Raw genomic sequence first — 12940 nt, forward strand, 5'->3', positions numbered from 1 at the left:
GCCTCGCAGTCCCTGGAGGAGGAGGACTAAAGGCACTTAGACACTTTGAAGGAAAACTCCACACACTTTGATAATCAGAAACTTAGTTTATTCTGATAAACCACTCAACTTTGAGCAGATGACATCACCTCAACTTTTCTTTAAAGAAAAACAAGGATCTGGTCAGTTCAGGAAAACACATCTTTCTCTACCCTTTGCAGGGCAAAACGCCAAACAAAACCAAACCAAAAAAACAAAAAACAAAAAACATCTCTGCCTGACCTTTAAGATGTCCCTGATAATGATGCAAAGGATGGCCACTGAGGGCGCAAAAGGAAGGCGTCCACAGGTGAAGTACTACCAGCTGTGGCTGGCAAAGCTTCCTGCAGTGCAAATGGTCAGGGTCACAGCTGATAAGTAGCATGTCAGCTGCGCAGTTCAGAAAGCGCCCAAGGGGTTTAGGTTGCAGAGCTGCAACTCTGGTTCTGTGTCACGGCAGTGCCACTGATGGAAGGCTGTGCATCAGCACAGAATGCACGTGCCACCCCGGGCCCTGCGGTAGGAATATTCCTGGTTTACAATTAGCTCCTACTGTTATTTTGGGATCAATTGATACATACCAAACTACTTCCAATTCACCCCACAATCTCTCACTTGTCGGGGACAACATGAAGAGACAAAACCTGAGGAGGTGAAAGAGAACGTGTAGCTGGCCAAGTACCCCAAGAGTCACAGCTGTCACCTGTCTTGAAAACAACTCAATTTTGTAGCTTTACATGGTACCTAGGTAATTGTTGACTGGAGGTGAAAATGTATGAATATCAAAGAATCTGCATCGCAATATTCACAGATTTCTCTGCAGGCTCTCCTAGGAGTTCAAGGAGGCCCTGTCAAGTATAGACAGCTCTGCCAGTCTCAGAGGGAGGCACTGAACAAAGCCATGGAAACCCCAGAGATCACAGATCTAACTTTTCAAAGGCCCACAGGACCAGGTTCAAGACAGGAAGGACACCAGGCAAGCTGCCTGTCCCCGTGCACTTGACTGTGCAAGGACTGGTCCTTTCCTCTGGCCAGCCCCTTCTAGTAAAGGAACTGGGACCACAACCAGGCATTCTCCTGGCCTTAGACTCCCAGACCCTAGAGATGGGGTCCTCTGACAACCGCAACTAGGCGAAAGGGAACATATCCCAGCCCAGAGTAGTGTCTGGCCACACTCCAGGCTAACATAAAAATAACTTGTGCAAACCTAGCTCTTGAGCCACAAGGCCCATGCCCTTGAAAGGGCCATGCTGAACTCTACCTTGATGTCCACAAGAATGCAGTAAGACAGTGTTGGACACCGCACGTGTGGCCCTGGTCAGAGTACACCATTGAATACTGGATCAAAAGGAACAACCAAAGAAAAGGAAACTTATTCGGGGAATGATTCCTTTCAAAGGTGGCTCTCTTATCTTTAGGAGACAAAAGGAAGCACCACGCTGAACCAGTCTCCCAGTCTGGAGGTGCGAAAGCCCACCTCTGCTCTGTTGTGGCTTCTGGCTTGGTGGCCTAACTCAAGTAAGTCTCAAATTGAAGAATAAAAGTAAGCCATATTGAGACCTTGCTTGCTCTGTGCCCTTGCTGCCCAGCGAAGGCAGGAGGCACGTGACTCCCTGTGCGCCAGGCCTGTTATGCAGGCCAACTCAGCTCCCCACCATCTGCCACCCTTGCTCTTCCCTTGGACTCCAGCTACCGTCAAACAGGATGCTGGAAAGCAGACGCCACCCCAGGGACCCTGGCAGCACAGATATTCTGAGGCTGGTGGCTGGGCAGCATCAGATTACATTCTAAGTAAAATTGCTAGAGGGTATACACTCCAAAGCCAATTTATTTTCAAAAGGGCTCTGTGTTATCCTATGGTTTGCCTTTTTTTCTTTATAATCGTACAACCTTTGAAAATTACATAAGTTGTAATGATCTAATACTATTAATAGCCATTCAGGAAAAAAAAGTTCCCTCCCTCCCAACAACCATCCAGGGAGAATTTAATAAAAGTCCTTACTAGAGGCCGGTTCAACATGGCCTCTACCCTGGTAGAAACAAAAAGCAAAAAGATGAGGAGAAAACAAATTGACTAAGAGGTTGTTGCCAGTGTCTCTCAGGAGTGGGGCCCTGGCTGTTGCCTGGGGTCGTGAAGGCAGAGCCTGCAGCATGCAGTATGGTAGCCGGGACGCCCACAGCTACATCTTCCTCACCCCGGCACATCCACAGCCCAGCTTAGGTGTCGTGAAAATCCTTCAGCAGGGTTCTTCTCCGCTGCTCTGCTATGTGCATTTGGTTTTCCAAGTCCTGCACAAAGGATATACAACAGGTGCTGACAAGTCCCAACGCCAACCAAGAGCAGGGGCTCTGAGGAGTCCATACAAAATTAACCTTTCACCCCCACTGCAACAGCATTAACCACCATCTCCATACAATCACCTATTAATGATACCTTTCCCTTACCTGCACCAGGGCAGAAGACACTTACCCCTCTGTCATAGCTGTCTGCACGCTCAACTTTCCACGACAGGTTTTCAATTTCAGCCTCCAGCTGAGCCTGCTGGTATTCAAACTGTATGGGCAGAGCAGGAGGGTCAAAAGGAGAGGGGCTGTAGCCGGGCAGGGCCTGCAGATGGAGGGCACACGCAGCACCTCAGGCTCCAATTAGCAACTGACAAGCCTGCCACTGTCCTCAGAGTGCCCCTACCCTCTATGCACAGAGCTGGAGAACAGCATCCGAAGGAAGGCGAGAAACTTAAAGTCAAAGGAAAAGACTTTCCCCAAATACTGGGACACAGATGCTGCCAAAGTGAAGTTAGAAGGGACATCCTCAAAACACTGCACTCACTCAACATTCTCCCCAGCCATCTAGCCAATCAAAAGCCTTTCAATCAGGGGAGACACCTACCTACCTAAGATGGACAAAGCCGGACTGGGAATAGTGGCTCATGCCTGCAATCTCCACATTAAGGAGCATCACAAATTCAAGATCCTCCTTGGTTACTTAGCAAGTTTGAGGCTGCTTGAGCTATAGGAAGCCGTAACTCTAAAAAACCAACCAACTGACCAAACGAAAGAAACCCTTTGAAAAACCAAACAGTTTGGTCTGTGGGGTTATGCAGGCCAGAGGCCTGTACTTTTAACACTTGAGAGATAGAGACAGGAAGATTTTAAGTGAGGTCTGGTGCCCTCTTCTGGCCTGCAGGCATACATGCCAGATAGAATATTGTATACAAAATTAAAAAAAAAAAAAAGAATTATTCATTATATATACAGTGTTCTACCTGCATGTATCTTGCACACCAAATGAGGGCATAAGATTCCTTTATTTTTTTTTTAAATAAGATTCCTTTACAGATGGTTGTGAGCCACCATGTGGTTGCTGATAATTGATCTTAGGACTTCTAGAAGTGCAGCCAGGGTTCTTAAACTCTGGGCTATCTCTCCAGCCCCCTGATTTTGTTTTTGGTGATAAGGTACCATTATGTAGCCTAGGATGGACCAAAACTCACAATCCTTCTGTATCTGAATTGCTAGGACTATAGGTGTGTGCAACAATGCCTAACACTGTGTTTTTCTGGTGCTGGGATGGAATCCAGGAAGCCAGGCAGATGCTCTTCCACGAAGCCATATTTCCATAACATTAATTTTAAAGGATAGAAAATGTTAACCATGATCTATTTTTTCCTGGTGGGATAATGAATAATAATATAAACGCTATGTTTTCCACATTTAAGTGATATAGAAAATTTACTTTATCAACAGCAGAAACAAGCATATTTAAGAGGAAGAACTAAAGGAATAAATGGCAAGTATAATGTAAGAATGTGCATGGTATGGCCACTAGCTATCCAAGAGGTCTGTTTTACAGATGTCCAGAGCAGAGAAGGAATCTTACATAAGACAGTCTGATTGTGTTCTCCCAAGACCCTCTTCACTTGTCAAGTACTGGTAAGAATGGGCTTCTCTAGAGCTGCAGAAAAAAGCTGAAGGGCAGCTTTGGCTTACCAGCTTCTTCCTAGGACCAGACTCCATGTAGTACGCATATGGATAGGTGTATTGCAGGGTGTATCGACACTGTAATAGGAAAGAAAAAAAAGCACCTGTACCTTTCTAACTGGCCCACATCCCTTACAATTCATATCCAACCATGTAAATGGGGACTCTAGACATGAGGCCAAACCAGAGATGATCCATTACAGGAAGACACAGGGAAAAATGAAACCACAGAACCACCATGTTTAAACTGTTTACCACCACCAGACGCCTGAGGATTTTAGTAGGACATTAAAGCATATGTATCTTAATACTTATCAATCATCCATTTTCCTTTCAGTTATCCAGAGATCAGACAAAGGAGAAAAAGACTAATTTTCACTGTTGGCAGCAGGCAGTAAAACCATTCAGAAATCCCGTGGACATCTAGCAAAGGGCTGGGACTTCTGGTATATTCAGCACAGGGAAATGTGCACCCATAAATGTGCATGCAGAGCTATGCAGGGTACCAAATTCCCCTTCCTTTCAGAGGTGGCTTCTCACCCTAATGTTTGCAGCAAACAAGGAGAAGGTTGGGATTCAGTGATGGAAGAGTGAAATGGGAGATACCTTGGCCAACAGCTTAGCAGCGTTCTGCAGGTATTGCCAGTCAATCCATGTCCCCAGATTGTTCATAACCCTCTCCTGAATCTTCTCATGAATCCGTTGGTATGTTTGTGCCTCAAGCTGCAAACTTTTATTGTGGTTTTCCCACTACACAACAGAGAAAGAAGGAAAAACATAGGAGTCCCAGAAACATATAGAGATCAAGACAGGAATTTAGGACAAACACCCTGGCTGGTAGGCCATGCCCACAGATGTCTCTGTCTTATGGAAAAGACTAACCACAATCCATCCTTCGGCTAAGGTAATACCAGGTCCTTCCCTGTGTAGTTGTCCTGCACGACTGAAAAGCCACATTTGCCAAGAGGCAATGCACAGGAGGCAGGTGCAGGAGCTCCATTCAGTGGCTACCATATGCACACAGCATCCCAATGATCTCACCTTAGCAGGTCAGAGGAAAGAACCTACTCTGGAAGGGCAGGGATATGATGAGACACCTACCCTCTCAAAGTAGAACAAGTACTTCTTGAGGGCCTCCCTGGCCTGGGCTTGTTGACTCTGGTTGACGATGTCAGGGTTCTCCTTGTACCGACTGCACTCATAATACTCACTGCCGTGCGTCTTCCAATCCCCTAGACACATCCAGCAGAAGTCTGCACAGAATAGAGGGTGGGTCATTCACCTTCATAAGACAATCACAGAGGAGTAGGAGAAAGAGTTAACCTGAGCAGAGACTCCCAAGGCTGCCTCTTTGCAGAGAGATGTGCAATTCTCATTCTTGTCACAACTGACTGTCCCCAAAGCTTGTCAGGATAGCCAATGGTCATGGGCACACATGCTGTGTGCCTTACTGCTGACTGTACAAAATCACAGGTCAGCTTGATCAAGGCATTGTGAGAAGCAAAAATACCCACATGAGCACCCCCTGACCCCATCATCTAGAACACACAGCCGATAGAAAACACTGCCCTAGCCGGGCGATGGTGGCGCACGCCTTTAATCCCAGCACTCGGGAGGCAGAGGCAGGAGGATCTCTGTGAGTTCGAGACCAGCCTGGTCTACAGAGCTAGTTCCAGGACAGGCTCCAAAGCCACAGAGAAACCCTGTCTCGAAAAACCAAAAAAAAAAAAAAAAAAAAAAAAAAAAAGAAAAGAAAAGAAAAGAAAAGACTGTCCTAATTACCTTAAAGTTCCTACTTATCCTAAGATTTTATATAAAACTGGAAACAAAAGCTTCTTCCCATTTTAGTATATGTGCTCCTGTTATATGCACACACAAGGACAGAGGTCAATACTAATGTTGTTCCTCAGTTGCTACTTAACATTTTATTTCATCCTCTCTCTCTCTCTCTCTCTCTCTCTCTCTCTCTCTCTCTCTCTCTCTCTCTCTCTCTCTCCTCCCCTCCCCCTCTCTCGACAAGCTCTAGAGTTCATCCAAATAGATTAGGGTGGCTGACTAGCCAGCCACAAGTCCCAGGATTTTACATGTCTCTGTTACTTGGGCTCTGGGGACTGACCTCAGACTGTCATGCCTGTGCTGCAAGTAATGACATCACTCACTGAGAGCTATCTTTCCCACCCTTTCCAAAATGTGTATTAGTATAAAATCTCTATCTAATCAATAGTTCATATGCAGTTTCCACATTGAGGAAGGCAAGAAGAAAAGAATCTGAAGTATGCTATGTAGGGCTGGGAGATGGCTCAGTAGTTAAGAGCACTGACTGCTCTTCCACAGGACCCGGGCTCAATTCCCAGCATCCATATGGCAGCTCACAACTGTCTGTAACTCTAAGAGACACCGTCATACATACATACATGCAGGCAAAGCACCAATATGCATATAATAAATAAACTATAAAAAAATACTTTGCTTAAAAGGTATGCTATGCATTCAAATAACAACTGGCATCTAATATAGAGAGATTGCCCACAATTTTGTTAGATGTTCAAGATCTATCTAGTCTATGTTCTCTTCTGTTTCTACCAGCAAACCTATTAGAGAAAAATCCTGTTTCCCAGGATTTACACTTTATCCTGGGCACTGACTTTCCAAAAGGACATCTAGAGATGGAAGGTCAACACAGACAGCCACAGTTATTCAACTTCTGTTTCCCAGAAGCCCTCTTCTATCAGTAGAGTCCATTGTCCCTTCCTTCATCAGTTAGGCTTGTTGTATGATGAAGGTGGGTCTTGTATTAATCTGTTGCTTTTATTGGTTAATTAATAAAGAAACTGCCTAGGCCCATTTGATAGGCCAACCCTTAGGTGGGTGGAGTAAACAGAACAGAATGCTGGGAGAAAGAAGCTGAGTCGGGGAGTCGCCATGATTCTCCCACTCCAGACAGACACAGGTTAAGATCTTTCCTGGTAAGCCAGCTCGTGGTACTACACAGAATATTAGAAATGGGTTAGATCAATATGTAAGAGCTAGCCAATAAGAGGCTGGAACTAATGGGCTAGGCAGTGTTCAAAAGAATACAGTTTCTGGGGGAGGGAAATGGGGAACGGGGACAGGTGGAAATTTTAATTAAAAAAGAATAAAAATAATTAAAAAAAAAAAAGAATACAGTTTCCGTGTAATTATTTTGGGGCATAAGCCATGCGGGCGGCCGGGTGCTGGGGATGCAGCCCCGCCACTCATATTACTACAGTTGTAACGGGTAACACATCGCTCAGGGTTGCTCCAGTAAGTGACAGAATTAAAGAGCAAACTCTGGCTTTTGAGAGACAAGGATATGAGGCTTCTCAGGCATTAGAAATATGACATATAGTCTGCACTTTTCTTCCTGTTCTTTTTGGTTTTCAAGAAAAGGTTTTTCCATGGAGCCCTGGCTGTCCTGGAACTCACAGAGATTCGCCTGCCTCTGCATCCCAGGTGCTGGGATTAAAGGCGAGCACCACCACCGGACCTTCTTCCTTTCCTTTTCTTCTTTTAGGTTCCAGGATAATTAACATGAGATCCACGTTGGCCTCAAACATCTGTGCTCAACCAATTCTCCTTCCCAGTTTCCCATGTAGCTGGCTACAAAGAGACCCAACACACAACATTTTTTTTTTTTTTAAGAAAAAGGAAAGGATTTTACTTGGCACCCTGCAAAGAGAGCAGTGAGCCCAGCAAGAGCCTGATTCCCACTCTTCTTTAAACAACACACATGTGCAATGCCCTGCTTCGGTCCTGATGGCGGAGACCTAATCAGAAGTCCTTCTGGAAACTGCTCTGAACTAATCTTAACTGATTTTTAGTACCATGGCAAAACCATGAACAACCTTTTCTAAAAGACATCTCTTATAGTATCTTAGATAATCAATTTTATTGATATCTGTCTGTTTTGGCAAAAAGAATAGAAGACACTAAAACCTTCAACTGAGTGTTTTGGTATATGCCTATAATCCAACTGCTGTACTGGATGACTGAGGATCATAATCATCACACAAAACTTGACTTTTAACTACACATCGGCAAGAGGGCAGTGGAATGAATGCTCATCCCGCAAAACAAACAAACAAACAAACAAAAAAACAAACCCTAAACTTGCACTTATGCCAGTTAGAATAGTCTTTTTTTTTTTTTTTCCCTGTGTGTAATAGTCCTTGCTGTAGCCGGGCGGTGGTGGCACACGCCTTTAATCCCAGCACTCTGGAGGCAGAGGCAGGCAGATCTCTGTGAGTTCGAGGCCAGCCTGGTCTACAAAGGGAGTTCCAGGACAGGCTCCAAAGCTACAAAGAAACCCTGTCTCGAAAAAAATAGTCCTTGCTGTACTGGAACTAGCTCTTGTAGACCAGGCTGGCCTTGAACTCACAGACATCCACCTGCTTCTGCCTCCCAAGTGCTGGGATAAAAGATGTGTGCCACCACCGCCCAGCTAGCATAGTCTTAAGTGAGGGAGGTTCCCCTTTGTTTTGCTGTTTCATTACAAAAGAACTCACTAAGCAGTAATAGAAATCAAAGTACAAGAAACATAGACCATGCTCCTGGACCGGAGACCAGGTCTGCGACTCACCATGCTTACACTTGGAGCATTGCTGTCAGAGAGAAGAGAAGAGAACACATTAAGGAAGAATACTTTGACCAAGGGCTCCATATCACACATGCAGACGCTATATGCTTCTGCTCACCATGTGATTGCAGCCTCCGTTCTTCTCAATGCAGATGTTGCACTTGGGACACTGAGGAGACAGAAGGGTGCCATTAGGCTTACACATCAGCCCAGCTCTAAGAAAAATTACACAACACTCCAGGCCCCCGTGCCCAGTAGCTCATCGCAAGCACTTCTGGGGAGGCGGGAGTCTCACTTAAATGTGGCAGGTCGCTGAGGCTGGAACAGCAATTCAAGGAAATGAGGTCAGCATGTTTGGCTCTGAGGTAATCCGAGTCCCGGCTGAGTCCCTAAGTCTTCTATCACCTGTCCTGTCTGTAGCACCACTCAGATGAAGCCCAGGCTAAGGCAGCAGAAAGCCTGCCTGATGGCAGAATGGCCACCATGGACGAGGCCCTGCTGAGATTACTTGAACTCTGACCTCCAGAAGAGGATGTGGAAAACACCTCAGAACACCTCTCGCTTGGAAAAGACCAGCAACCCCAGGACTAGACTGACATGGAGCCCCCCCACTAGGGTGATTTAGTCTATGTAGAGGCCTGAGTGCATCAGTGAGGCAGTGCACAATGAATTCTGCCCCAAGGGGAAGCTTTAATGAATATTGACAATCTCTGGGCTTGTATTATAGTCATGTTATTTATGAGCTAGGTCAATTAACCACTCCACTCCTAGGGCTATCAAAACTTGGTACAGTTTCAATAAAAATCAGGGTTTTCCTAATTAGCTCTTCCTAGGGTCAAACTCTTCTAAGTATTTTGGAATTTTATTGAAATAAGCACATCTGGGGCTGGAGATGGCTCAGCAGTTAACAGCACTTGTTGTGCTTGTAGAGGACCTGGTTAGGTTCAATTTCTAGTACCACACAGTGGATCAAAATCACCCGTAACTCTAGTTCTAGCATATCCAACAAGCATGTATGTGGTGCACATACATGTATTCAGGCAGGAATTGCATACACATAAAGTAAAAAAAGTTATTATTTGTTTTTATCTTGAGACAGGGGCTAGCCTTAAACTTACAGAGATCCATCTGCCTGTCTCTGTGCAAGGACTAAAGGTGTGGGCAACTATGTCCAGCACTAAAAAATAATTTAAAAAAAAAATGCATCTAAGGATGAAAAAGTGATAAGCTCTACGAAGTATGGTTGAGTGTCCACGTTTCCAACAAGCTCCTGGGCTATGTGCTCTGCTCTCAGATGTCCAACCTTCAGGGCACTATTTAGGGAAGTTCCATTACAGGTAACACATAGTCCTTACATCTTTAGTGTGAGCACTAATGTAGTTAGCCGTTTCAGAGTCGTCTGCACACTTCGTAAGCCATTTCCGGATTGTGGCGCAGTCTGTGGGGGCGTGATACATCTGTCGACACTTGAAACTTAAAATTGAAAAAGAAACACATTCAAATATCCACCAAATAAGGCCTTGTGTTTTAGACTGTCCTCTTGTTTGGGCTTCACATATCCTCAATTAGCTTTGGGTCTTAGGGGCGTTACCCAGATTATAATGAAGCACGTTATGAATGTTTTTTCAACTTGAGCCCGTTACATGCTCAATAGGTCCACATGAAGCTTCTCCTTCAATATCTTGAATGGAATTAACCCTTCCCGAAAGGAGTCAAATGGAGCCCAGCCCTCCTTTGAGGTGCTAGAGTAAACTCAAGGCCTTGCACTTTACTATGAAGCTACATTTCGTGTCCAGAGCCCAGGTTTGTGTGTGTACCCCCACCCCTGCAACAGGGTCTCATATATCCCAGGCTGGTGTCCAAAATGATCTTTCTGCCTCTACTTCCTGAGTACTAGCATTATAGGCATGAGCCAAACAGGCCTGGTTTATGTGGTGCAGGAGCTCAAACCCAAGGCTCTATGTGCAGCTGAGCGCCATCTCTGGCCATGAGCGCAGCATTTTGGAAGGCAAGTACGCAGAAGGCACTCTGAGGATACTTCTCTCAAAAATAAGGTAGAACTGGCCAGATGTGCAGAAGGATGCATGAATGCCAGAACTTATCAAATCTGAGCGGTCCTATTATATCTGACAACTAGAACTCGCATTCTAATCTCCTTTTGAACAAGTCAACACTAAGGTCCACAGGCAGACAGCGGACACGTGCTTTTGGGAAAGAAGCTCCGAATGTGGGAAAAAAAAAAAAAAAGGTGTTCAGTTTTCAACTCTTGGTGCGACGGGGTCCTTCATTGTCCTAAAAGGCAGAAAACACACACACACACACACACACATGTACTGTGTGGTTTCTCTGCATCTAGACCACCAATCTTCCAGGGAGGTGCAATTAGGACACACCTGGATTTAAATTACAGCTCTGCTATTTTCTAGTAGGTTTATTTACCTTGTACCTTCATTTCCTCACCTAGATGGTAACAGGCAATCTCGCAGTTGTGATATGTAGGGAAAACAGCTGGACAGTGCTTGTCACCTGGAAACAATCTGTTATGCTTTGGCTATGCCCATGGAATTTACTGAATGGGGAGAACCTCAGATGTAGAATTCACCCATAAATCACAGTTTTATAAAAGGCAGCGAGTACCAGCAGGGTGGCATATGAAGTCAATACCAGCTCTTGAGGGGCGGATCTTTCTAACTTTTAGGACAGCCTGGTCTACAAAGTAAGATTCAGGATAGCCAAAGTTACATAACAAGGCTCTGTCTCAGAACAAAACAATACAAACAAAAAAGTTAGCTAAAGAGGTTTGGAGTGATTGCCTAGCATGCACATGGACAAGGTCAACCCCTAGCACCACATAAACTGAGCATGGTGATGCAGTCTGGAATCCCAGCGTTGTAGAAACAGAGGGAAGATGATCAGATGTTCAAGCATATTTCTCAGGAACTTGCACTTCCTTGACTCCAAAGACTGTTCATTTATCAAAATATCTGAGGAACGCAAAATACGGAGCCACGTGAACCAGAAAACTCTCCTAGAACAGATATGCATCTCTCCCAGCCCCGTGCTCTTTGGAGGAAGATGGGCCACGAACCCAGGACTTCTCAGCACTCGCTCCCTCTTACCAGAAGACCTCGTTGCATCGATTGCACTGTACTCGGCGAGCTCTAGGCTCCTGTACCCGAATAACCATGGGGCAGTCTGCACCGGGGCACAGCTGGAGCTGGTAATGGCTCTGTGAACACAGAGGGAAATGAGGAGGACATCTTCTTTTAGCTGCCTCAACAGACTGTTCAAGGGCCTCTGTTCTCCTAGCTGATAGCTTGTATCAAAAGACTAAAACTTAGAAAGCTTAAAACAGGTAGCCATTAACTTTAAGTTATTATATAAGAAGGTACCTGCAGGCTGGGTGCAGACACGTGTGTCTGTAACTTCAACTACTTTGTTACTTGGAAGACTAAGGCAGAAGGACTGCTTTGAGCCTGGGGAGCTTAGTCAAGGCCTGGTCAATATAGGGAAAACATGTCTCAGGAAGAGATGTTTTGATGTGGACTGGATGAGAACACATCCCAGTTACCTATGCACCTGACAGCTCAGGGACTCAAAGGTGCCCAGTAATCTACCAAAGGCAACGAAGTATCCAAAGAATAAAGCTAAGCCACAATGGTGACTCAGGCTTTCAATACCAGTACTTGGGAGGCAGAGGCAGGTGAATTTCTTAAGAGTTTAGGGCCAGCCTGGTCTAGAGTTCCAGGATAGCCGGACTACAAAGAGAAATCCTGTCTTGAAAAACCAAATCAAACCAACCAACCAACCAACCAGACAAATAAAAAACCACAAATAAACAACAAAAAAAATTGGGCCTTGTGTGTATCCTGAATGTGCACATGACAACAAGCTATCCAATAAGCTTTTAAACTAAGTAATAAATGACAAAGATAAAGCTATGCTGCACAGAATCTGTAAAACTGACAGGTAGCCTAAATAGGGAAAGGAATCTAAAATTAACCACCCTGCAATCATGAACAAGTTTTCAAATTGCTAAAAAGCGAAACAAAAGAGTCCTTATCTGGGTTAAGTGTACAGAAAACCATGTGGAATAGTAACTCTTGAGCTGTGCCAGACCTGTGTTCAACCTTCACATAAGATGGCCGGCTCATGCCGGGCGGTGGTGGCGCACGCCTTTAATCCCAGCACTTGGGAGGCAGAGGCAGGCGGATCTCTGTGAGTTCAAGACCAGCCTGGTCTACAAGAGCTAGTTCCAGGACAGGCTTCAAAACCACAGAGAAACCCTGTCTCGAAAAAAGCAAAAAAAAAAAAAAAAAAAAAAGGAAAAAGAAAAAAGGAAAA

The 12940-nt window shown here is 45.0% G+C and overlaps 1 protein-coding gene across 4 annotated transcripts in view; it reads right to left on the reverse strand.

Moving 5' to 3' along the window:
- Positions 1-81: 81 nt before the first annotated feature.
- Positions 82-12940, reverse strand: part of Arih2 (ariadne RBR E3 ubiquitin protein ligase 2) — a 60026-nt gene continuing 47167 nt past the window's right edge. For 3 of the 4 annotated variants that reach the window (XM_057767523.1, XM_057767524.1, XM_057767526.1), the window contains exons 7-15: positions 11716-11825; positions 9952-10069; positions 8715-8765; positions 8600-8621; positions 5101-5252; positions 4606-4749; positions 4009-4077; positions 2489-2626; positions 82-2307 (exon numbers count right to left, since the gene is read on the reverse strand). In XM_057767523.1, the coding sequence (XP_057623506.1) occupies positions 2236-2307; positions 2489-2626; positions 4009-4077; positions 4606-4749; positions 5101-5252; positions 8600-8621; positions 8715-8765; positions 9952-10069; positions 11716-11825 (876 nt within the window). In that variant the 3' untranslated portion in view covers positions 82-2235. The remainder of the gene's footprint in view (positions 2308-2488; positions 2627-4008; positions 4078-4605; positions 4750-5100; positions 5253-8599; positions 8622-8714; positions 8766-9951; positions 10070-11715; positions 11826-12940) is intronic. The other variant, XM_057767525.1, reaches the window with a different exon arrangement.

This window comes from Chionomys nivalis, chromosome 4, assembly GCF_950005125.1.
Source record: "Chionomys nivalis chromosome 4, mChiNiv1.1, whole genome shotgun sequence".
Lineage (NCBI taxonomy): Eukaryota > Metazoa > Chordata > Mammalia > Rodentia > Cricetidae > Chionomys > Chionomys nivalis.